We start from the raw sequence: 22939 nt of genomic DNA on the forward strand, positions 1-22939 counted from the left end.
CATAATGGCGCGCGGTCCGACTGTGAAAAGGAGGCGGTTGAGCCCTCCTGTTGACGGAGGCAAGTCTTCAAAATCCAAGGCCAACACCCACGGCGATTCCGAGGACGAATGGGATGTCGAGCAGGACTACGAACGTCGCCCGCGCAAGTCGGAGAAGAAAAAGAATGAGAACACTCGATTGCCCATTAAGACCTCCGAGGGTTTTGTTCGCGAGTTAGAAAACAAGACTGCCGATTCCGACGCCGAAGCCGACGCCGATGCCGCCGAAGAAACCGACAGCTTCTTAGGAACCGACGATGAGGGCGATGATATTTCTGAGAGTGAGGAGGAGGTCGAAGAAAAGAAGCCCAAGATCCCGATCAAGGTCCAAATCATGCAGGCCAAGGAAGAACTCGCCCGCATGGCCACCCTGATCAACGAGGATCCTGAAGAACACACAGCTCTGTTCAAGACCATGGCCGACATGGCTGCGAGACCCGATGCGCCAATCACGGTCAAGAAGTTGGCCCTCGCATCGCAGGCTGCTATCTACAAGGATGTGATTCCCGGTTATCGAATTCGTCCCATCAGTGAGGAGGAAATGGGCGGCAAGGTTTCCAAGGAAGTGCGCAAGCTCCGAGATTTCGAGCAGGCTCTGGTAAATGGATACCGGAATTACGTGCAAACCCTCGGTGCCCTGACCAAGCCGGGCAAGAATGTTCGCGTCGATCCGAGTCTGAAGAGCCTCGCCATCAACTGCACCTGCACCATGCTCGAATCGGTACCCCACTTCAACTTCCGTACCGACTTGCTCAAGATTCTTGTGAACAAACTTGCTAGGAAACAGATCGATGCAGACTTTGTCAAGTGCCGCGAAAGCTTGGAGAGTATTTTCAGAAAAGACGAGGACGGCCTAGTCTCATTGGAAGCTGTCAAGTTACTGTCAAAGATGATGAAGGCTAGAGACTTCGAGATCAACGAGACCGTTTTGGATGCCTTCCTCAGCCTACGTTTGCTAGGAGAATTTTCACAAAAGGCCTCGCGTGATCGTGTAGACAGACGAGAGGAAGAAAAGCCCATTGGCAAGAAAAAGCAAGTGCGGGAGTTCCGTACTAAGAAGCTGCGCAAGACGATGAAGGAGCAAAAGATTGTGGAGAAGGATATGAAGCAAGCCGACGCACTTGTCTCCCACGAAGACAGAGACAAGAACCAGGCAGAGACCCTCAAGCTCGTCTTTGGCGTCTACTTCCGTATTCTGAAGCAACGAATTCCCAAGCTCATGGGCCCTGTCCTTGAGGGTCTGGCCAAGTACGCCCACCTTATTAACCAGGACTTCTTCGGAGACCTGTTGGAGGCAATGAAGGACCTCATCGCCCATGCCGAGCGCGACGAAAAGGCCGAAGAAGGAGATGAAAATGAGGAGGCCGAAGAAGACACCGAAACCGAAGCCCAGGGCGCCCGACCCCGCGATACCCGCCGTGAAGCCTTGCTATGCACAATCACCGCATTTGCCCTACTGGAAGGCCAAGACGCCAGCAAGGCCGCTTCAACCCTTCACCTGGACCTTGGCTTCTTCGTCCAACACCTCTACCGTTCCCTCTACTCCCTCTCCACAAACTCCGAAGTCGAGTTCAATCCCAACACCTCGCTGCGCCTGGCCGACCCCAATAATGCCGACGATGAGAATCAACTCACTCAAGCCCGCTCAAGGAATAAGGTTAACTTCCAGACTCCAATGGTCCTACTCCTCCGCTGCCTTCATTTCACCTTGATCTCCCGTGCCCACGGCATGCCCCCTCCAGTCAGACTTGCCACCTTCTCCAAACGTCTCATGACTACTGCGCTTCAACTCCCCGAGAAATCCGCCATCGCCACCTTGGCCCTGATGAACCAGGTCGCGAAGCACAACGCCCGTCGGATTTCCTCGCTGTGGCATTCCGATGAGCGCAAGGGCGATGGTGTTTTTAATCCCTACGCAACTGATGTCGAGGCTACGAATGTATATGCCGGTTCTGTATGGGAGGGCGAATTGCTGCGCCAACATTACTGCCCGCAAGTCCGAGAGGCGGCTATCGATATCGAGAAGATGCTCGGCGCGTCGAAGTAAAATGTTCATTTCTTGTATCTTCGTCTTTGTGAATAATATCCTGGGGCATATTGCATTTTGTGGTTACTATTTTTTTTTACTGGAAAAGCGTTGGATGCTTTGACATGAGAATACTAAGAATATTGAATATTCACGCCTAGTGCACAGCTCATAAAAATTTGTTGGTCATTTAGATCATTGTCGTTATCTTCCCACCTCTTGTGCTCTACCTTAAGGTAGGGTACGTGTATCCTTTTCTTGGCATTCGTAGATCCAGAGGCAAGCCCTGGAGGCATTTCAATATTTCAAGCTAAACCCATAACTATTGCAGAAGATGACATGTATCAACACCTATCAAACCGCATCATATCAAACCATTTTCGAACATCACTCTCCTGGTAACTCTTTGTTACCCATGAAACCCAGTCCAGTGAGAGAAGAGCCGGGCTGGGCGTATGTGTAGAATCAAATCATCGTTTCATGACCTCGAGTCTCCGTCTTAGAAACATAGCTCCATTCAGTCCCAGTGTCATCACCAGCAAGCAATGGCTGCTCCTCTACATCATCATCGCTCTCTCTCGTCTTAGTCTCCGTCTGAGACACAGAAACCAAAGCTGGTTCCGCGTCCGAGCTTGGAAGAGGGTCACCGTCCGCGGATGAAGAGGTGGTAGGCGTGAGTGGGCACACTTGAGCCAAGGGAGGCAAGCTTGATGAGCTTTGCCCACCATTGAAAGTAGAGTAGGGATATTCCGGCGATTGATGGTGTGTAGTTGAAAGAGTACTGACGCCAGCTGAAGAAGAGGCCGTCGGGTACAGTTTAGCTGGAGGAGACGAAGTCGGTAGGCCTCGCCCACGATGGAGAGGTGATGAAAGATCGACGGGCGGTGGTCGTGGTCGTGCAGCTTTGGGCCTCTTGAGTGAACTTGATCTTCTAGGCTCAGCGGATCGCAAGGCTGGATGGAGAGGTTTCCAGGAAATATTGTCTTTCTTCGGAGTTTCGTGGGCAAATTGGACTGGGACAGAAGGGAGGGGTGGTGTTGACGACCCAGTGCTACTTTTCTCCTTTTGGTCGTTCAATCTTGCTTGCTCTTCACTGGGAATTGAGGGGGGGGCAGAGAGCGTGTTTTGATCACAATGTTGAGGGTATTTCCGCTGGGAGTAGCATGGCGGCGACGGAACCCGAAGATGCTCCATTTCTTGGGTTCTTCACCAATGCCATGTCCCGTCTTCTGACGTGCACTTTCTTTCTGATCAGGAGAGCTGGTGATGATATTCTTCAAAAATCCTTTCTTCGTTAAGGAGGTGCTGCGTAGCAAGTCACCCGCAGGCTTGTCTTCACTCACACTAAGTTTTCTGTTCCTCGCCTCCCCCGCATCTACATTTGTCGGAGACAGTCTCTTGACACCAGAAGTTGATGCTTTCATTGGAGCTCGAGGGGGGTGGAAGCATAGGGGGATGCGTGGCCGCGATTGCAAGAACACCTACATTCGTGGCGATGTCCTTAAGCCTGGCATCCTTTTCGGCAATTTTGACTGTGGATTCAATCCTTCTGATCAGAGGCTCGATACTGCGCGTGCTCGAGATGGTCATAACTGGCATGACAGGGAGAGTGGGAGGGGGAAGCAATGCAGGATCATGCGGAGCATGACCTTTGAGATACGCAATCTCAGCTTCGATCTCAGTATTTTTCAAGCGCTGGACTTCTATGAAGTGTTTCGCGTCATCTTTCGAAGAGTCCTGAAGCAAAGCATCCGTTTTGATGTCCAGTTCCTCGTACGACTTCGCTAGCGCCCGGAACTCAGCTTGTAACTCGTCCACTAGCTGCATCTCGAAGCCGTTGAGGTGTCGCTCCATGCCGCCAATTTCAAGACGTAGGGCTAGCTGTAAACCCATCATCTCTCGTGAGAGTTGGCTCTGCTTATTGAAAAGATCTGAGTTAGCCAGAGACAGATCTGTGATAGTCTGGATATGATGGTTGAGCTGATTAGTGATCCAGGTAGAAAGTGCCTCCAGCTTTTTGGTCATACTCTCAATCCCAGTATCTGCGTGGCGTTGGATTAACCGGACCATCTCGACAATTTCATCAACCTGCAGTCCCATAGAACGACTTAGGCCATTGGTGGTCCCCTCTGAGAGCCCTCCTTTCTCGAACCGCTCTTTGAGTGTCGGGACGCGAGAAGGAATAGAACTGCTTCGGTAGTGTTTCACTGTGCTGGTAGGGTCGACCGAGTCTTTTCCATTGAGTGGCGAAGGAGTTAGCGGGCAAGGCCCATTCAACCATGTCTTCGGAATGTATTTTACTTTGCCGTTTCCCTCCAGGAGATCATCGGGATGAGGGTGTGATTCTCCGGTGACTGGGTATTTTGGCCGGTCAAGATGTGGGAGTATGCTCGAGGAGTCCATGGGGCCTTCAGGGCTTGGATGTGCGACAGAAGGATCAGCTTTGTGACTCTTATGGGTATCCAGGCTTGCAGCTCGAAGGCTAGCATTCATGATTGTATTTTCTTCCTTGCTTGTAGTTGAGGAGTAGCTCAGAGGTCTCTGGCCTGAAATTCGGCGCTGGCTACAGTTTGCCTTTGCCAGGACGCCTCCCTGTGCATAAGAATATGTGTATGAAGGTGGCAGAGGGATCCGGCCTGGATTGGCGCTTGGATTGGCGGAAGAAGTAGATTTGGTAGAAACACTCACTTTCCGAGTGGGGGCTATCTGGTTAAGTGTCGGTCTGGCCTTCGTTGAGGATGCAGTAGACGCGATTGGCGGCATGGTGGTAGCACTGTTGAGAGGGCGACAAAGGCAAGGCTGGGTGTTCTCGTTTAATGGCGGGACAAGAATCGGATCGGATATCTCATCGTTTGGAAGTTCCTTTTTCAGATCCTTGAAGCTCATCTTAGACTTGAGGATTTGGAATTTGGATCTTTTCTTGCTCTCGGGGGTGGTAGACGTGAATGACTCGTACGAAGGAGAAACGTCACGCGATGGGAAATCATTCAGAGACGGCGGATTTTCCAGAGGCGTCTGGTAATCCGCGAGAACGACCTCTGCCTTGGGCGAATTCCCCCCGAGAACGATGTGGCTTTGGCATTGGCAGGGCGAGATCCTCTTCGTAATCGAGGCCAGATACCTTCCAGGTCATACTTGGACGACCATCATCGCCGGGGGTTGCTGACATACTCGTGGAACCTTTTTCGAGAACTCAAATCAGTAACTTGGGCTCAATAGAAACTGGGCTGCGATCTTACCAGTGCTTCTGCAAGGAAGCTCGCTTTTCTGGAGGTCTCGCGCCGCCTTCATGAGTGCGAACGCATTTCCTTTCATGGGGGCATCCGCCCTTCCTTTGCTGGGGTCGATATTCGGAGCAGACAGATAATTTGCAGGGGGGGTTAAGAGCTGGAGAGGTGGGTTCAGTGGAGGAAAAGCTGGATAAAGGGCTATGGTCCTGGCGTGGACCTTGCATGGAAGGCCTGCTGTCAGGCACCACGACGATTAAAGCACACATTTGGGGTCTGGTTCAATGGTCAAAGGGGCACAGTATGGAAGAAATGGAAAAGCTCGAGAGTATGAGATGAGAAAAGCGGAAATGAAGCGAAGAAGATGAGCAGAGGGCGAGGAGGTGTGGAGGTGGAGGTGGAAGGAAGCCACGCAGTGAATGGTGGGAAGTGCTAAAGGCAGTATAGAACAAGTAGCAGCAGCAAACACGAGTGAAGAGTGCCTGAGCTGAGCAAACTACATAAATACGTAAACATGTCAAGTATACTTTAAACTGATTCATATCCATTCATTAAGTTCATAAAAAGGCCTCATTAGATCCACCCAAGCAAATACCAGCTCCCATCTCGACTTTCATCGTCCTTGAGATAGGCCAAGCATGTTAAGGAGGAGAGACAAAAGAAATTCATCACACAAAAGCAGCAGAAAAACAAGACAAAAACAGCAGAAAACAACGAGAACAGATAAAAGGAAAATCGTAATCAATACAGGGGAATCGAAAGCGGAGAGAAAAACAACCTTGACAACTTTTCACTCGCCCAATTCATCTCCCTCGAACAGGAGAATTGAATCCAAAGACACTTAGGGCATATAGCGCCAAAGTATCGCCACAATGGGAGTCACAGCAATAGTAAACCAAAACAAGGCATTTGGGGTCCTGAGATCAATCAATGTCAGTATCTGCAATTCAGACGGTAGACATATTCCATCTCTGATCTCTAGTAGACCCGATCAATCTGTGACTTATTTGCAGCATCAAAGGAAAGATGAATGGGATGAGAACTTCGACACAAATCTTTACTTGTGGTCCTTTCCACGACGGCGGAAAGGCGAAAAGATTGTGCCGAAGAAGCCAACAAACACCGTGCGCAGGAACGCCTTGAGCCAGTTGTCACCTCCTCCATTCAGAGAAACAGCTGTCACTGACCGGTTCTGGCTCACTGGACGAGCCTCTTCCTCATTCGCATTGTTGGCTGCAGACTCGGGGGTCAGCTTGCTCGGCTCAGTGGGCTCCGCTTCGGTCTCGACGGTGGCCTTCTTGTCGTTGGACGATTGCTCGGCGATGGTGGCGGTCAGCTGGTCGGTGGATGGCTGTTGAAGCTTGTGGAGAAGGGCTTCACGGTCACCAGCAAGGGCTGCGAGAGCCGGATCAGCATCGAAGGATGGTACGGACGCATTTTGCGCAAAATTGAACGGCGACAGCTTACTGGTATCGGTCTTGTTGTCGACGGGCTCATTCTTATCGGCCGAATCCTGGTGCTCAGCCTCGGTGGGAGTAGCGTCGGATTTATGCAGAGTCGAGGCGACACCAACGGCAGCAACACCGGCCGCCGCCGCCGCAGCTCCGGCTGCCAAAATCTCGGGGGTGACCGTGCTGTCCTTGGTCTCGTCGGGGGTCTCTACAGTCTCTTCGACAACAGGAGTCTCTTCGACAGCAGGGGTCTCTTCAACAACGGGAGTCTCTTCGACAACGGGAGTCTCTTCAACAGCAGGAGTCTCTTCAACAGCAGGAGTCTCTTCGACAGCAGGAGTCTCTTCAACAGCAGGGGTCTCTTCAACAACGGGAGTCTCTTCAACAACGGGAGTCTCTTCAACAACGGGAGTCTCTTCAACAACGGGAGTCTCTTCGACAACGGGAGTCTCTTCGACAACGGGAGTCTCTTCGACAACAGGAGTCTCTTCGACAGCAGGAGTCTCCTCCACGTGGGCCTCAGCGGGAGTCTCTTCAGCCTTAGTCTCGACCTGGGGCTCCTCCTTGGCGAGAGAGGTCTCGTCAAGAGCCTTGGCAGGCTCCTCGATCTTTTTCTCAGCAGGGGTGGAAACCTCGGCTGCGGGGGATTCCTCAACAACCTCCTTAGAAGCCTCGATAACAGGCTCTTCCTCCTGGACTGGCTTTTCAACAGCAGGCTCAGAAGCAGGCTCAGCGATATCCTTTTCAGAGGTAAAAGGATCGTCGATATCAGAAGTCTCCTCGGCAGCCGCAGCCGCAACAATAGGTTCTTCCTTGGCGGCTTCGGCAACCAGCTCCTCCGCGGCAACGGTCTCTTCGACGGCAGGAATAGTCTCAGCAACAGGCTCTTCGATAGTAGGCTCTTCAACAATTGGGGTTTCCTCCACGGCGGGTGCAGCTTCAGTGATAGGAGCTGCCTCGACAACAGGTTCCACAATATGCTCCTCTGTAGCAGCAGCCTCGTCGACAACAGGAGTCTCCTCAGCGATAGGAGCTTCCTTGGCGACAGGAGCTTCCTCGGCAACGGGAGCCTCGACAGCGGGAGCCTCCTCAGCAACGGGAGCTTCGACAACGGGAGCTTCCTCAGCAACAGGAGCCTCGACAACAGGAGCCTCGACAACGGGAGCCTCGACAACGGGAGCCTCGACAACGGGAGCCTCGACAACAGGAGTCTCGACAACCGGAGCCTCGACAACGGGAGCTTCCTCAGCAACGGGAGCTTCCTCAGCAACGGGAGCCTCGACAGCGGGAACCTCCTCAGCAACGGGAGCCTCGACAACAGGAGTCTCGACAACCGGAGCCTCGACAACGGGAGCTTCCTCAGCAACGGGAGCCTCGACAGCGGGAACCTCCTCAGCAACGGGAGCTTCGACAACGGGAGCTTCCTCAGCAACGGGAGCCTCGACAACAGGAGTCTCCTCAGCGATAGGAGCTTCCTTGGCGACAGGAGCTTCCTCAGCAACGGGAGCTTCGACAACCGGAGCCTCGACAACAGGAGCCTCGACAACGGGAGCCTCGACAACAGGAGCCTCGACAACAGGAGCCTCGACAACAGGAGCCTCGACAACGGGAGCTTCCTCAGCAACGGGAGCCTCGACAACAGGAGTCTCCTCAGCGATAGGAGCTTCCTTGGCGACAGGAGCTTCCTCAGCAACGGGAGCTTCGACAACGGGAGCTTCCTCAGCAACAGGAGCCTCGACAACCGGAGCCTCGATAGCAACGGGTGTCTCCTCAACAGCGGGTGTAGCTTCGGTGATGGGAGCTTCCTCGGCGATAGGGGCTTCGACAACAGAAGTATCGACGGCAACGGGGGTCTCCTCAACAGCGGATGTAGCCTCGGTGATGGGAGCTTCCTCAGTAACAGGAGCTTCGACGACGGGCTCAGCAACCTTTTGCTGCTCGGTAGCCGGGGCATCGGCAGTGACAGCCTCAACAGAGATAGGGGCTTCCTCCTTCTCGGCCACAGGCTCCTCGATAGTCTCTTCCTTGGCCTCAACAGGGGCCTCAGCGGTAACCTCCTTGGTTTCTTCAGCAAGGGTTTCCTCTACTGGAGCCTCGGCGGTTGGCTCCTCAATGGCCTTCTCAGAAACTGGCTCTTCTTCAGTCGTGGTGGCCTTTACAGTGGGAGCTTCAACGACAGGCTCCGCAGCGGCAACAGGCTCGGCAATCTCTTGCTCCTCAACGGCCTCTTGCTGGGTCTCAGCAGGAGTCTCGTTAATGGGTTCAACAGGAGCCTCAGAAGCAACCTCCTTGGCTTCCTCAACCGGTGCTTCTTCCACTGGGGCCTCGGTGACGGGCTCCTCAACGGCCTTCTCGACAATAGGCTCTTCGATGGCAGCAGGAGCATCCTGAGTCTTGATCTCTTCAACCGGGGTCTCCTCGGCCTTGGTCTCAGCAGGATGCTCGGGAGTCACCTCCTTAGTAGCCTCTGCGGTCTCGACATCGGCATTGGTCGATTCAATCTTGGGGGCAGTGGTGGTCTCCTGAACAGGCTCCTCAACCTTGGGCTCTTCGAGGACAGGCTCTTCAACCGAAGCCTCCTTGGCGGGCTCTTCGACGACGGGCTCTTCGACCTTAGCTTCTTCAACGGGAGTCTTACCGTCGGTAATAGGCTCAGTGGTAGTTTCAGTCGCAGCTTCGGTCGTAGGCTCCTCGGTAATCACCTCAGGGGTGGCTTCGGCAGGGATTTCCTTCTCGGCCTCAGTCCGGGCAGGCTCTTCGGTCTTAGGTTCCTCGACTGGTTGTTCGATGGCGGTTTCAGTAGCAGAGGTCTCAGTAGGCTCCTCGGTCTTAGATTCCTCAACAGACTGTTCAACAGGAGCTTCTTCGGTAGCGGTAGCGGCGGCAGTAGTCTCGGCGGGCTTATCGGCGGTTTCGGCGGGAGTCTCCTTCTCAGTCTCAACTAGAACGGGCTCTTCAACCTTGGACTCTTCGATTGGTTGTTCGACGACAGGCTCTTCGGTAGCGACAGGCTCAGCGGCCTCCTCAACAACCTCTTGAGCAGGAGTCTCCTCGGTGACAACCTCAGTGGCGGCTTCAACAGGTGTCTCCTTCTCAGCCTCGACCTGAGCAGGCTCTTCGACCTCAACCTCCTTGGCCTTCTCATCAGCAGGGGCGGGGGTCGATTCCTCCACAGGTGCAGAGGTAGCTTCGACGGGAGTATCCTTCACCTCAGCCTCGGTCTTCTCCTCAACAACATCCTTGGGGGCCTCCACGGTTTCAGGAGTCTCCTCCTTCACAGGCTCTTCGACGGCGACAGCCTCTTGGGCAACTTCCGGGGTCGATTTGGGCTGGGATGTTTGAGTGGGCTCGACAGCGGCTTCGGCGGCAGATTCGGTCTCAACGGCAGGCGCGGCGGCTTCCTCCTTCACAGGCTCCGAAGCCGGCTCAACCGGCTTCGATTCTTCTGTGGTGGATTCGGCAGTCTCGGGTTCTTGCACAGTTGGCTCTGCGGACTCTGTTTTCACGATCTCTTCTGAGGGAGCTTCGGCAGCCTCTTGGGGAGCTTCGGCCGGTGTGGATTCCTCCTTCACCGATTCTGACTCTGTGGTAGTCTGCTCAGGATGAGATCCTTCAACGATATCTGAAGCGGGTGTTTCTGTGGCCACCGGGGACTCAGCAGGAGTAGCGTCTGACTCGGTGGGTTGCTCGGGCTTCTCTTCATTGGGAATGCCGGAGACGCTTTGTTGCTTCTTCTTCTCCTTCTTTTTGGCATTCTTCTTGGCCTTTTTTCTTTGAGTGGCAGTCATAGTGGCCTCCTCGGAGTCCTTGCCGTCCTCCAGAGCTTCATCGTCGCCATTTGTGGCGGCCTTTTTGTCGACGACGATTGGCGTGGGTGTAGACTGGATTGGCTCGACCACGACGGGGTCTTTGGGGAGGGTCTCGTCGGAGACTGAGAAAGAGTAAGTGAGTCAGTAAAATCCTAGGCAATATTTGAGGCATATGAATGCCAGAGATGGTTCTTACCGTTCTGAATGGCAGCGGTCGCCATATTGTTCTCAAGTTCGTAACGTTCGTGAAAGCGGGGAGGGAAAAGAGCAAGATTTGCAATTTGACCAGCAAAATACACTAACGCAGGACCAACTGTACAGGGCTCACAGAGCGGTGGGAGAGGGTATTATGGTAGGAAGATTTGTGATTAAAGATGAGTTGAGGGAAATCAAGAGGAGAGAGCTGGGACAAAGAGGCAGCGCACGCATAAAAAAAAAATTAAAAAAAAAACTCAGATGCCCAACTCGACTGTACAACACCAGGCGCATATGATTGCAGCTCTCCACCAGGTTGTCACAGTGACCAGCTCGTGCTATGCTCCAATGGTCGTGGAGGGGGTCCATTGACGCCCAATGGCCGTGAGCCCAAGTGCTGTTGGAGTCGCTAGTCTGGTCATGGGCCGTTAGCTTGGGCCGATCTCCACTGCCAACATGCGGTGAGCTGCCGAGGTTGGTCCCTCGCATTAATCATGGAGAATGGAAGTGGGAATTGGGAGGGGAAGTGTGACGAGATAATGTTGTACAGGTACTCCATACACGTCGTCCGTCCCGGTTGATATTGATAGATTTTATCTATTCCGTACTCCGTATGCCCCCCCCATCCAACCCTTCCAATCCTATCTTTGGAGACAAGGTACTCACAGGAAAACAAAAAAAAAAAAGTGGATCGACTACACCACTATCAGAGATGGTGGCCAATAGGGAGATCTAGCGCAAAAGTGCACCGCTCCACCTGTCATTTGACTCATGATCGGCCGCGCAGCGAACTGCATACCACCACAATCTCATTATCTCGGCATGTCTGGAGATATACAGAGATGTATGGAGTTCTACGAAGTAAGGGTAATTATACAATAGTTTTGGGAGTATAGATATCAATCGAACCATGATGTGATGCAGTTAGGGCTTGCCCCATTATCCACGGTCCACCCATGGAACCGTCGGCATGGCAGGGTATAGCAGGGCATGGCATGACACTGGGGCCTTCCTGCGCTTTCCGAAATGAAGTGCAGAAATTTGCAGAATCCAGTCGAATACGATGACTCAATGCGATCTACGAGGAGACTCCCGAGTATTCCGCACTCCATACTTCGTAAACCTCAAGAGAGCGGTCAACATGAAAAACTTTGACGACAGGCCCAAGCTCCCTCCCAAGGTTCAACTATGCCAAACAGGGGAACCCTAAGGTACCCCGAGATATGATCCAAGCCAAAAGAGTCTTTGTTTACTACGGAGTATTCCGTATACAGAGTAGCTTCTCCCTACTTTGTCAAGATTTGCAGTTCGCTGTCGGTCATTCATGCCCCCCGGTGGACACCGGGTCCTCTCCCTCGATTCCATTGCGTGCTGTACTTGGACGCCCAAATTCTGCTCGTCATTCCCCCAGATAGTCGCAATTCCCATTCGTAGCACAGACCATATATTTACCCATCTTGGGTGCCCTTTCTTGGCCGATAATTTTGATATACTGCAACGGGAAGGACTCAGAGAACATCACACCTCGCCGAGACGCCGATCAACGACTCCGTTTTGACGCTAAGCCGACCTCCCGCAGTAGCTTGATCCTTCGATTGCCTCAAAGAACGAAGGTCGGTTTTTGTCATTTTGGGGCTTGCATACTCCGTACGGAGTACGGATTATTACGTGGTGTGATGAGATCTTACAATCAGCGCATCAATATGCACATATACTCACCCTAAGCTTGTGTGCTGAGAGCTAGCGTTACTTGGCGACCAGTTTGGCTTAACGCAATGAGAGTACCCTAGGGTATGCATATTCCGTTCAATCAACGGATCCGACACTACAGAATTCTACAATAGAAACCATGACCTCCTCTATAAGGCACTTTTAATATAGTTACCCCAGATGGCCTCTCGAAAAGAAGCTCACATAAGTATGTCACTAACATTCTCCGCGTGTACATCACGATGTCGATCTCTTAAAAAGTATCGTGGATCAAAGACCCACCCCACATCAAGATGCTTCCCAAAACGGTGCTCTACAAACAATTGTATTCCATACTATCGATGGTAGAAGTCTCACTCTAAATTTTCTAATTCTTGATTAAATTGATAAATCCGTGTTTTTATATGGAAGTCCAAAGTAGCGATCTGCTGATATAACTATCTCAAAATTGAGGTAGATGAATACACGCCCATGCTCATCATTCAAGTTCTCAGTACCGCCCCAAGTTGAAGAACAAATTAAACTCGAATGAACTCTGAGTTGGATTCAAAACATCGCGATTCTGTCTGGAGGCTTGGCTTGAACGGATAATCACTAGAGAGTCTTGTAAGACTGTCCCCTCAGCATTGCATGCCACATTTTAACTATTTCTCCTAGCAGTGAAAGTTAAAATAGGTCGAAGAAAGCTAGTAGAGTACATCCTGCTCGAGTTTATCAACCAATAGCACTGACGGGTTCCAAAGCTTATGATCTGCAGCAAGGATACATCATCATTGATACCAAGCAAGCTTGATTCTGAGACAAACTGTGGGGTTGAATGCGGGGAGCCGAAGCTCCTGGCCGCATTAGTTGCCGTTCAGATTTCTCATATTTCTCCACCCAGGAAATTGCAAGTCACCATGATCGTCGCGTCCTCTGAGAAATTCTGTATGCATTGAGATTCACTGGTGGCTAACCCGCATCGTGTTGTCAGGGGTATTCTCTAATTCTATTCATATGCCATCTCATAACCACCCGCCCTCCTCATTACAGCTCCATCTCCCAAAGTTCCCCCCTCAACTTCGGCCCACAAGTTTCATTCTCCTCCGATTTTATGAGCTTATACCCCTCATTCGCATATATCTTCCTCGCCCCGGTTAAGATACTCTGAGTCCACAACACAATCCGAGCATACCCAGCCTCTCTCGCAAAATCCGTACATTGCCGCACGAGTGCTTTCCCAACCCCCAAGCCCCGAGCACTCGGTTCAACAAGCAACAGGCGAAGCTTCGCCGCATTTCTGTCTGATGATCGATCTTTCACTAGCATAATGCAGCCAAGCGTTTTGCCTTCTTTTTCGGCGATCCAGCAACGCTCGCGGACATTGTCATAATTGTCAATGAATTCGGTAGCAATCTTGGCGACTAGTGACTCGAATCGTTCGTCCCAGTTGTATTCTTCGTGGTAGAGAAGTCCGTGTCGGTGGATTATCCATCCGATGTCGCCGGGGCGGTGGGTGCGGATGGTGAAGGGTGAATCGGCACTGGCAGTGCTTCCCATTCTTGCGGCTGTGATGAGGATGAATGGTTTACCTTGGGCTGTCGGGGGAATTGAAATGCGCGGAACGTGAGTAGGTATGTCCCTAGTAAGACGTAGGAGATGGTCAGATGCAGGGGCGTGCGAGTGGATTTCAGGTAGTGTAGATGAAATCCATAGGAAAATAGTAGATTAGGTGACTCAATGGCTGTCTGTATACGAACAGAGTAAAAATGCGTCGCGTCAAGAAGAAAGATATACTAGTAGAATTCTATCTAGACCTTTCCATGTCATTCCCAGGGCGGCCAATGCGGCCGGTCGAGCTGGCCTGTGATTGGTCCGATGACCGGCGATCTGAAAATAGACCGATCCCATCGGGAATGTTTTGGTCGACCGTTTACTTTGGCGACGATTGTTGGTGGTCTGTCTGTAGGACTGTGGATACTTCGGTTTTATCATCTGTCATATAGATTATGCCAAATTTTCAATATTTGGGAGAACAGATACGGTAATATAGATAATATGGACGTCATATTCAACTTTCGGACACAATCAACTGAAAGAAGAGATTATGCTTGGCTAAAAAACTTATTCTCGGGCCTTGCTAGACCAAAGTGATCACGCAGTGTTGAGCCAGTATAGTCCTTGCGGAACAGGCCTCGGCGTTGCAGCTCTGGAATCAATTTCTCTGTTACCTCGTCCAGACCTTGCGGCAAGAAAGGAAACACGCAGGTGAATCCATCTGAGGCCTCTTCACGCAGCCAAATTTCGAGTTCATCTGCAATTTCACTTGGAGACCCAAGGAAGGCCAGGCCAGAGTATCCTCCTTGACGTTGAGCAAGTTGGCGGATGGTTAAACCCTCCGTCTTGGCCAGTTTTTCGACTGACTCTCGTGCCGTCTTACTCGCATTTGTCTCCGGTAGATCTGCTGGTAAGGGTCCGTCAGGATCGAGCTTGCTGACATCCACCCCCAGGAAAATAGATAGAGATGCGATTGCACTGTCATAATGCACCAGGCTGTCCAACTTCAGCCTCTTCTCCTGTGCATCCTGCTTATTCTCCCCAACAATGATCAAAGCGGCCGGGAGAAGCTTCAAGCTATCTCTCTTGCGACCAGCCTTCTCCACTCGTCCTTTTATATCTGCGTAAAGTGCCTTTGCAGCCTCAATGTCCTTGGGACTACAGAAGACGACCTCGGCCGTCTCTGCTGCCAACTGTCGACCTGGCTCACTCTGTCCAGCTTGGACAATCACAGGCCATCCCTGCGGAGGGCGTGCAATATTAAGCGGACCACGCACTTTGAACTCATCGCCAGCATGATTGAGTATGTGCAATTTCTCCGGGTCGAAATATTCACCAGTCTCCACATTCCGAATAAAAGCGTCGTCGGCGAAACTATCCCACAACCCCGTCACCACATCGTAGAACTCTCGCGCCCGCTTATACCGATCGCTATGAGCCATATGCTCATCGAATCCAAAATTATGGCTCGACTCGGGGTTGCCGGTTGTCACGATGTTCCAGGCTGCTCGGCCTTCGCTTAAATGGTCGAGGCTAGCAAATCGCCTGGCAACATGGTACGGCTCATCATAGGTCGTACTCGCGGTGGCAGCAAGACCTATCTTCTCTGTCACTGACGAAAGAGCAGAGAGCAAAGTGAATGGCTCAAAGGATGTAACTGTATGGCTACGCTTGAGGGCCTCAACGGGCATGTTCAAAACGGCCAGATGATCCGCCATGAAAAAGGCGTCGAACTTGGCGGCTTCTAGCTTCTGTGCGAAGGCGGCGATATGTTTAAAGTTGAAATTGGCATCGGGGTACGAGCCAGGGTAGCGCCAGGCACCAGTGTGCAAGGACACCGGCCGCATAAAGGCCGTTAGATGGAGCTGTCGGTCGGGCTGAGGGTCTGCCATAACTGGGAGAGGTTGAAAGTCTTGATGGTGATTATTTAGAAAGTATAGTTTCCGAGTCGACTCATCAAAACTTAAATACCTTCAATAAATGCCAGTCGATATCTAATCGGATTTATAATCGTCGGATTCTCGGATGATGAGGTTATGGCGTGCTCGTAGCACCACGCTTGCGCAAGAGGGGAACATGAACAACACCTCACTACATTACCGAGGATATTGAAGACAATGAGATATAATAATTGTTATCAATTTAATTCTTTGGTTATCTCCAACCTAAATGTCTAATACTAGTAGTAGCGCATCTCTAGTTATGTGTTGTACTTATACTTCTCCTCCTGGGCCTATATTCCAACGTTCACGGGTCAGTATACATCAGCAATTCTTCAGAAAAGGTGGAAACTCACCCAGTATTTGTTGAATCCCACACCCTCACAGACCTGATCGTATGACAATATCATGGGAGGAGCCCCAGTTATCATAGACTTCTTCAATCCATCCAGGGCTTCCCGTACGCTCTTAAGATGAGCGGCAACCAAGGTCCAAGGGTACGCAACAGCACTATATCCCAGCTCAGCAAGCTCTTTCGCCGAAAGATTCTCCGTCTTTCCTCCCTCAATGATATTGGCAAATACAGGAATATCCAGTTCATCTGCACAACGCTTCATCGCATCGCGATCCGGCAAGGCCTCAATGAAGATCGCATCAACCCCGATTCGCATGAATTCTTTTGCCCGAGTCATAGCTTCGTCCCAGCCGTGCATCAAAGCATCTGTACGGGCGAGAATAAAAACATCTCGCCCTTCATTGCGAGCGTCACAGGCAGCTTGGATCCGAGCATAAGCCTCTTCGCGAGAGACGACATTCTTGCCCTTGGTGTGACCGCAACCTAGCAGATACCAGGCAGTTAGCACTTATGCCTAGGGTAGGGAGGCAGAAACACATACGCTTTGGCCACTGTTGATCTTCAATCATAACTCCCGCGGCTCCAGCAGCCGCGAAGCTCTCAACAGTTCGCTTGACATTCATCGGGCTTCCATACCCGGTATCGCCGTCCGCCATGATCGGCACCGAGACCTGGCGGAAAGACTCTTGGATCTTGTCGCACATTTCGGCCATGGCAATATACCCGGTATCCGGCAGACCATATGAGCTGGCGACTGCATATCCTGCGAGAAAAACCATCGGGAAGCCTGCTTCCTCGACCAGGCGAGAAGAGAGGCCGTCGTATGTGCAAGCGTGGGCGAGGATCTTGGTGGGATCGTTGCGGGCCTCAATCATCATTGTGCGGAGTCGCGAGGCCTGAATGGATGGAATCCTTCCACGGGTGTTCTTAACACTGATAGTGACGTCGGTAGTCGTGCCATCTTGGGGCCCGGCGGTCGATGCACTTTCGAACTGGAAGGGGTACGGAACGTTGCTGGCAGACATTGTTGGAGACTGAGATGAGAAGCTTGGGTGATGGCGAAAGGAGCTATTGCAGCAGCTTTACGGCCTTTTAAAATGCCCATGCGAGAGCGATATCGGCCGACAAGGTAGCTATGGCTACATGATGATCAAATATCGCGGATGTTTCAGGCGCGGATAGTTGTGAATATCCGCGGCGGATGGTTGCCCCTCTGCCTTCTCCTCGCCACTATAGACGCTATAGGTATAGCCATAACTATATTCTAGTGTCCTATCCAATTAAAAGTGTCGTAATGGAATTAAACGGCGTTTTCTAGAGCGGGGCTCGGCATTTCCTTGAGCACATAGGATCCAGAACCCCATGGGGTCCCCGGACTTTGATTTCTACGGAGTTTTGTCGAGTTCCATTCGACTCCTCCCTTTGTCCGAAACCTTCTCCTTGTTGTTTAAGTATTTATCCTTCCAAGAATTTCCCCCTCAAACTTTCGATATTCTCGCCCTAATTTGTGGACGCCAGCTTTGTTGATATTTTATGCTTGAACACTGCATACATACGACAGTGTTGAGCAAGAAACCATGACGGAGTCAAAGGATCTGGAGCAGCTTCCAGGCTGTCAGCATTTTGAAAGTGTTGATACGGAGAAGAATCTACAACAATGTATCGTTCCGGAGACAAGACAGTCATTGATTCGAAAGAAGGTGAACCAAGGTCACGCATACTCCCAAGACAGCTAAATGAGAAAATCTCACAGATTTAGTAGTTTGACCGCCGAGTACTTCCGATAGTCTGCATACTCTATGTTCTTTCTTACTTAGATCGAGGTAAGTCATCTTGCCTCTTGTCTCCGCTTCATCTCTCATGGCTTTGGACAGGCAACATTGGCAATGCAAAATCAGCTGGAATCGACAAGGATCTTGGGCTGGATGACTATCAATGGTCATGGGTACTGTATACATTCTACATTTGCTACATTGTTTTCGAATGGACTACTGTCTTGTGGAAAATCCTCCCCGCTCACTCATATATCGCTGTACTTTGTATCTGGTACGTCTCGGTCACTCTTGGTCCCAAGGATTATAGGTAAGGCATTCTCTAACCATTGTGGGTTATCTAGTTGGGGTGCTGCAGCTATGTGCAGCGGGGCGGTCACCAATTTCGCTGAACTACTCGTCTGTCGAGGGTTGCTAGGTGTTTTTGAATCCGTTTTTGGTTGTGGTGCACCCTACTTCCTATCTCTATTTTATCAGAGAAAAGAATTGGGATTCCGGCTATCAATGCTATTGGGTATGTCTCCGGTCGCCAACTGCTTCGCTTCGGCTCTTGCGTACGGCATAACGCAGATTAAAGGCAGCCTAGAGCCATGGCGCTACCTTTTCATTATTGGTATGTCCACGATCCTTGCAAGCCGTTGCAAAACTGACTAGAATAAGAGGGTGCACCAACTGTCTTGTTCTCGGTTGTGGTATTCTTCTTCCTTGCCGATTCCCCTGGCTCCGCCAAATTTCTCACCGAGTCCGAGCAAACAGAGGCTGTTGAACGGCTTCAAACAATGGATCGAACTGCCAAAAATGAAGTGCACTGGCAGCAAGTGCTTAGCGGATTGAAAGACTACAAAAACTATGTCCATATGACTATTCACTTCTGCTGCAACTATTCCTTCGCTGGTCTTTCCAACTTCCTACCGACTATCCTCGAGACAATGGGGTACAACTCAATCAATGCACAGGGTCTGGCAGCTCCGCCTTACCTCGGATCATTCATATGTTGTGTTACTGCCGCACTCGTATCAGATCGATGGGGGAATCGTGGCTGGGTGATTACATTTTTCGCATCCATGGGCACAGTTGGCTATCTCATCTTGACCTGCGTGCAAGACGAGACCCACACTGGGGCAAGATATGCGGGAATTTGGCTTGCAACTTGCGGAATATTTCCAGCACTCGCTATTAATATTACCTGGATGCTCAATAACCAAGGGGGAGAAAGCAAAAAGGGTGCCGGCATGGCTCTTCTGGCTGTCTTTGGCCAGTGCTCCAGTCTGATCAGTTCCTCTGTCTTCCCGGATAGTGACGCACCTCTCTTTACCAAGGGTGTGCTTTGGGCTGTGCTTTCACTGGCTTGATTGCGATACTCGCGGTTGGGTTGCACATAGATTTGACAATGGAGAATAAGAGGCGCGATCGCGAGTACGGGGAGGTCAACGAGCACGACCGGGTTGATGTGACCGATGGTGGCGACAATAACAAGAACTTCAGATATTTGACTTGATGGGTCAGGAATCTAATTGGATGGGTATTATAACTTAGATTACGTCTACACCCGATCTGATTTGACATAATTTATTCTTGATGCAGATATTCGCTTGCGGGTATTACACTGCGGTTATTTTGATTCGATTGAAATTACCAGTATAGTAGTTCCAGTTGGTAGACAACTTGAACTCGCATTCAAAGGGCGAGTCATGATATTCAATTTTCGAATCTATATTTCTTTACTAGTCAGATGATTAATTTAAACCCGAAAGTCTCCAGACCAACGAGGTCTACTGTGACAAAAAGACGCGTCTCAATCGCGGATATTTGAAAAAGCCGCCTTCCCCACTTCTCCGCACTTCAGAATCTCCCTCCTTCACGCACCATCCATGGACAGGAAGAAGCCATCACGGAGCAGGGCTCTTCATGACTATGAATTTCAACGGGCATATAAAGCATGTGTTCCATGCGCAAGACGAAAGGTGAGATGCGAACCGAGCGAGGGCGAGAAATGCCTCCGATGTACCAAGAAGCGGATCGAATGCACCTTCACCTCAAAGAAACCGTGGTCCCGAGCCTCGAAGGACGGACCAGGTAGAAAAGAAAGGGATTCTCGGCGTGAAGAGAATTTCCATTCCCAAGAGTTTGTTATATTCATCCTTCAGCTTGTATCCATTCTAAACCAAACAGATCACAGTCGACCAGGCACGACCAATCCGGAACCAAGGATGGTCATCTTCCGACATCCATGTTGCAGAAGGTTGTGTCGAACAACCAAGATGCAATGGATATTCTTTTTGAGGCTGCTCTCCGCGAAGAATCGCAACAAAATACCGAGAAAACCACCACTGCCCCTACCCCAATTCCGGATCCCCATCGCCTCACCACAACCGACGCGCTGCAGATGTGGAATGCCTGCCGATTTGTGAAAATGGGATGGTTTTCCGCTCATGAGGCAGTGACCCTGGTTGATCTGTCGGTATTTTCTGTGCATAAAGATAGTATCCCTGTACTAACCGACATGATAGTTTCTTCGCAAATATGAACCCTCTATCGCCTATCCTCACGGACTTCTTCGCCTCCCATAAGAATCACTTCTACCTTGTGACTCAAGAGCCCATGCTCTGCTGCACAATTCTCATGATATCCTCGCGATATCATACCCTTCGGGGTGTTGGTGGCTGTTCTCGGGCATTCTTCGTCCATCACCGACTATGGCAACATTGCCAGCATCTTCTGCTCCGGCTCACTCTGGGCCAAGAAAAGAAATCGAAAGCTCGAACCCGTAATATCGGGAGTATCGAGGCACTTCTTCTCATGTCTGAGTGGCATCCGCGGTCATTGCTGTTCCCTCCGGAAACGGATGGCTGGGATTCAGACTTTATCATGACCCATCTAGATGCACGGGACCCACCATTGACAGATGAGGAAGTTCCAGTCTCTGCTAGATGGAGGGAAGATGTGGTTGAGCCGACCAAGCGATTTGAGCGCATGTCGTGGATGGTTCTCAGCTCGGCATTGGCCCTGGCTCACGAGCTTGGCGCTTTTGATTCCAGCACCAGAGTTCTCAGATCTGATGATCTGGTCGAAATCGACGCTGAGATGTATCTTGATCATCTTGAGCTACGGCGACAACGACTTCCAAGCTTACTGTTTGTATACATTAATGTTCTATCTTCGAGAATTGGGTGTACTTCTCCAATGCCTTCCGGTGCCAGTATCCCCGTTCCCATATCAAGACTGTTGTTGCAACAGAGAGAGGGGAGAGAGTGGACTTCTTTCATGAATTCATGGATCGGAATTACCAAGATGTCAAGTTCGACGATGGAAGCATTATATCCCCTGGTGAATGCACCGATGATCCTCAATACGACCGATCAGTTCATGGCCATGGTGGAGGAGAAGCAGATTTTGATAGCGAATTGGCGACAGGAAAATCTCAGTACTGCAAGTAAGTAGCACACCGCAGACTTCGACGATGATGTGACTAAACATCATAGCCCCCGGGACAACATTTACGGATATACTCTTCATCGAGTATCAATACCTGCGGGTTCTTGTCAACTCTATTGGAATGCAACTCGTGGTACAGCGAGTTCTGACACACGATAATCCACACAGCGAAACCACCATTGACCACTCCTTCATAGAGAGGACAAGACGACTTGATATGACAGGGCGAGAATACGGTTTCATCGAAGAGGTAATCGATGGTAGCTGCCAGACACTAGAGAAAGTTGCCCTTCTCGGCAGCACTGGTGCACTGCATTTTTCGCCGATGAGGATTCTCTTCCGTACGATCAGTTCCTCCATCTTCCTGATGAAGGCTCTTGCGCTTGGCGTGCGTAATGCAAAATTGCAAGAAGCTTTGCAGATACTCGATCGGGCGATTGCGGCCTTACAGAACAACAACAATCAAGACGACGCGCATTTGCAGTCACAATATGCAGCCCTTCTCCAGACACAGGCAGCGAGATTAAGAAGAAGTCTCATGTCTTCGAATCCACCAGTCATACAGTCGAGGCCTCCTTTTCACGATGGTTTACATGCACCCGCTGTGCCGTCGGCCGATGAAGGGGATATTGTGGCTGGTCTTGATTTGGAAGGTCTTTCTAGCTTCGACATGAATGACTGGCTTTCCCTGCCATTTGATCCATCAATGGCACCTTTTGCTCCATGCGAAGGTGAGCTTGGCGTTCGGTTGGATGGTGTTGACTTGGACTTGGATTTCATTTGGCAGTTGCCACCTTAGGTCTGTTTTCCTTGATCGCGTGCATGCCAGCACAATTGCTGACTAGAATGAAGTGCTAGGTTTTGGGTACGCAAATAAAAAATCGTGATGGAAAGCAGAGTAAAAGCAAGGATTACAATGAGCTGTGAAAACAAACGAACTACACCACAAAACCACAAGCCAGTCTAACAATTTGGCCACACTAATATTTACATTTGGCCGCATTCTCCGGAAAGAAGCCATGGGGCCTATGACACACCGGATTGGCTGAGCACACAACAGTGGCCCAAAATAATATTAACATTAGCAAAGCTTCGCGGGGAGCACGCTATGCCCATTGAGACTAGGAAAGAGAGTGGATCATCGAAGCAACAAGATCTGGGGAAAGCTGAGCTCCCGGCCACTACTGCAAGCCGTGCTAATCGAATTGGAGGTGGAATGGAGAGACAACCCCCATTGTGGCTTTGGGATAGGGCAAGAACCCGATGGATATGGGGCGGGATCGTGATTCACTGGTCAGGTCCAGTCTCTCGGCATGTACGGAGTACGGAGCACGCCCTTGGGAAATCCTGGCATACCAACTCGTTCAGTATGCCACAGGAATTCTGCAGATCTACTCGCTTGATATCGCTCTGGATGGCAACCAGTCTGGAAAAGTTTGAGCTG

General features: G+C 50.9%; 9 protein-coding genes across 9 annotated transcripts; 3 read left to right on the forward strand and 6 right to left on the reverse strand.

Moving 5' to 3' along the window:
- Positions 1-4: 4 nt before the first annotated feature.
- Positions 5-2086, forward strand: N7533_006134 (nuclear export protein Noc3; the record flags this gene model as incomplete). Its single annotated transcript, XM_057102784.1, has 1 exon — positions 5-2086. One exon carries the CDS (start codon positions 5-7, stop codon positions 2084-2086), a length of 2082 nt encoding a protein of 693 aa, XP_056962414.1.
- A 444-nt stretch (positions 2087-2530) lies between these two features.
- N7533_006135 (uncharacterized protein) lies at positions 2531-3259 on the reverse strand (the record flags this gene model as incomplete). The annotated part of the gene is made up of 1 exon (XM_057102785.1): positions 2531-3259. One exon carries the CDS (start codon positions 3257-3259, stop codon positions 2531-2533), a length of 729 nt encoding a protein of 242 aa, XP_056962415.1.
- A 150-nt stretch (positions 3260-3409) lies between these two features.
- Positions 3410-4951, reverse strand: N7533_006136 (uncharacterized protein; the record flags this gene model as incomplete). The annotated part of the gene is made up of 1 exon (XM_057102786.1): positions 3410-4951. One exon carries the CDS (start codon positions 4949-4951, stop codon positions 3410-3412), a length of 1542 nt encoding a protein of 513 aa, XP_056962416.1.
- Positions 4952-6349: 1398 nt separating this feature from the next.
- N7533_006137 (PT repeat family protein) lies at positions 6350-10773 on the reverse strand (the record flags this gene model as incomplete). The annotated part of the gene is made up of 2 exons (XM_057102787.1): positions 6350-10674; positions 10749-10773. 2 exons carry the CDS (start codon positions 10771-10773, stop codon positions 6350-6352), a joined length of 4350 nt encoding a protein of 1449 aa, XP_056962417.1.
- Positions 10774-13483: 2710 nt separating this feature from the next.
- Positions 13484-13996, reverse strand: N7533_006138 (GNAT family N-acetyltransferase; the record flags this gene model as incomplete). The annotated part of the gene is made up of 1 exon (XM_057102788.1): positions 13484-13996. The coding sequence occupies one exon, from the start codon at positions 13994-13996 to the stop codon at positions 13484-13486; it is 513 nt and encodes a 170-aa protein (XP_056962418.1).
- Positions 13997-14541: 545 nt separating this feature from the next.
- On the reverse strand, positions 14542-15885 carry N7533_006139 (LLM class flavin-dependent oxidoreductase; the record flags this gene model as incomplete). Its single annotated transcript, XM_057102789.1, has 1 exon — positions 14542-15885. One exon carries the CDS (start codon positions 15883-15885, stop codon positions 14542-14544), a length of 1344 nt encoding a protein of 447 aa, XP_056962419.1.
- A 308-nt stretch (positions 15886-16193) lies between these two features.
- N7533_006140 (isocitrate lyase/PEP mutase family protein) lies at positions 16194-17313 on the reverse strand (the record flags this gene model as incomplete). Its single annotated transcript, XM_057102790.1, has 3 exons — positions 16194-16226; positions 16290-16771; positions 16830-17313. The coding sequence occupies 3 exons, from the start codon at positions 17311-17313 to the stop codon at positions 16194-16196; spliced, it is 999 nt and encodes a 332-aa protein (XP_056962420.1).
- Positions 17314-17865: 552 nt separating this feature from the next.
- On the forward strand, positions 17866-19558 carry N7533_006141 (putative MFS transporter; the record flags this gene model as incomplete). Its single annotated transcript, XM_057102791.1, has 6 exons — positions 17866-17988; positions 18051-18111; positions 18163-18334; positions 18405-18673; positions 18721-19356; positions 19380-19558. The coding sequence occupies 6 exons, from the start codon at positions 17866-17868 to the stop codon at positions 19556-19558; spliced, it is 1440 nt and encodes a 479-aa protein (XP_056962421.1).
- Positions 19559-19999: 441 nt separating this feature from the next.
- Positions 20000-22294, forward strand: N7533_006142 (transcription factor domain-containing protein; the record flags this gene model as incomplete). The annotated part of the gene is made up of 4 exons (XM_057102792.1): positions 20000-20136; positions 20233-20517; positions 20571-21493; positions 21543-22294. 4 exons carry the CDS (start codon positions 20000-20002, stop codon positions 22292-22294), a joined length of 2097 nt encoding a protein of 698 aa, XP_056962422.1.
- Between the last annotated feature and the right edge of the window lie 645 nt (positions 22295-22939).

The sequence above is a fragment of the Penicillium manginii genome (assembly GCF_028828005.1).
Source record: "Penicillium manginii strain IBT 31320 chromosome Unknown utg000004l:1.0-7231830.0:1.0-7236170.0, whole genome shotgun sequence".
NCBI lineage: Eukaryota > Fungi > Ascomycota > Eurotiomycetes > Eurotiales > Aspergillaceae > Penicillium > Penicillium manginii.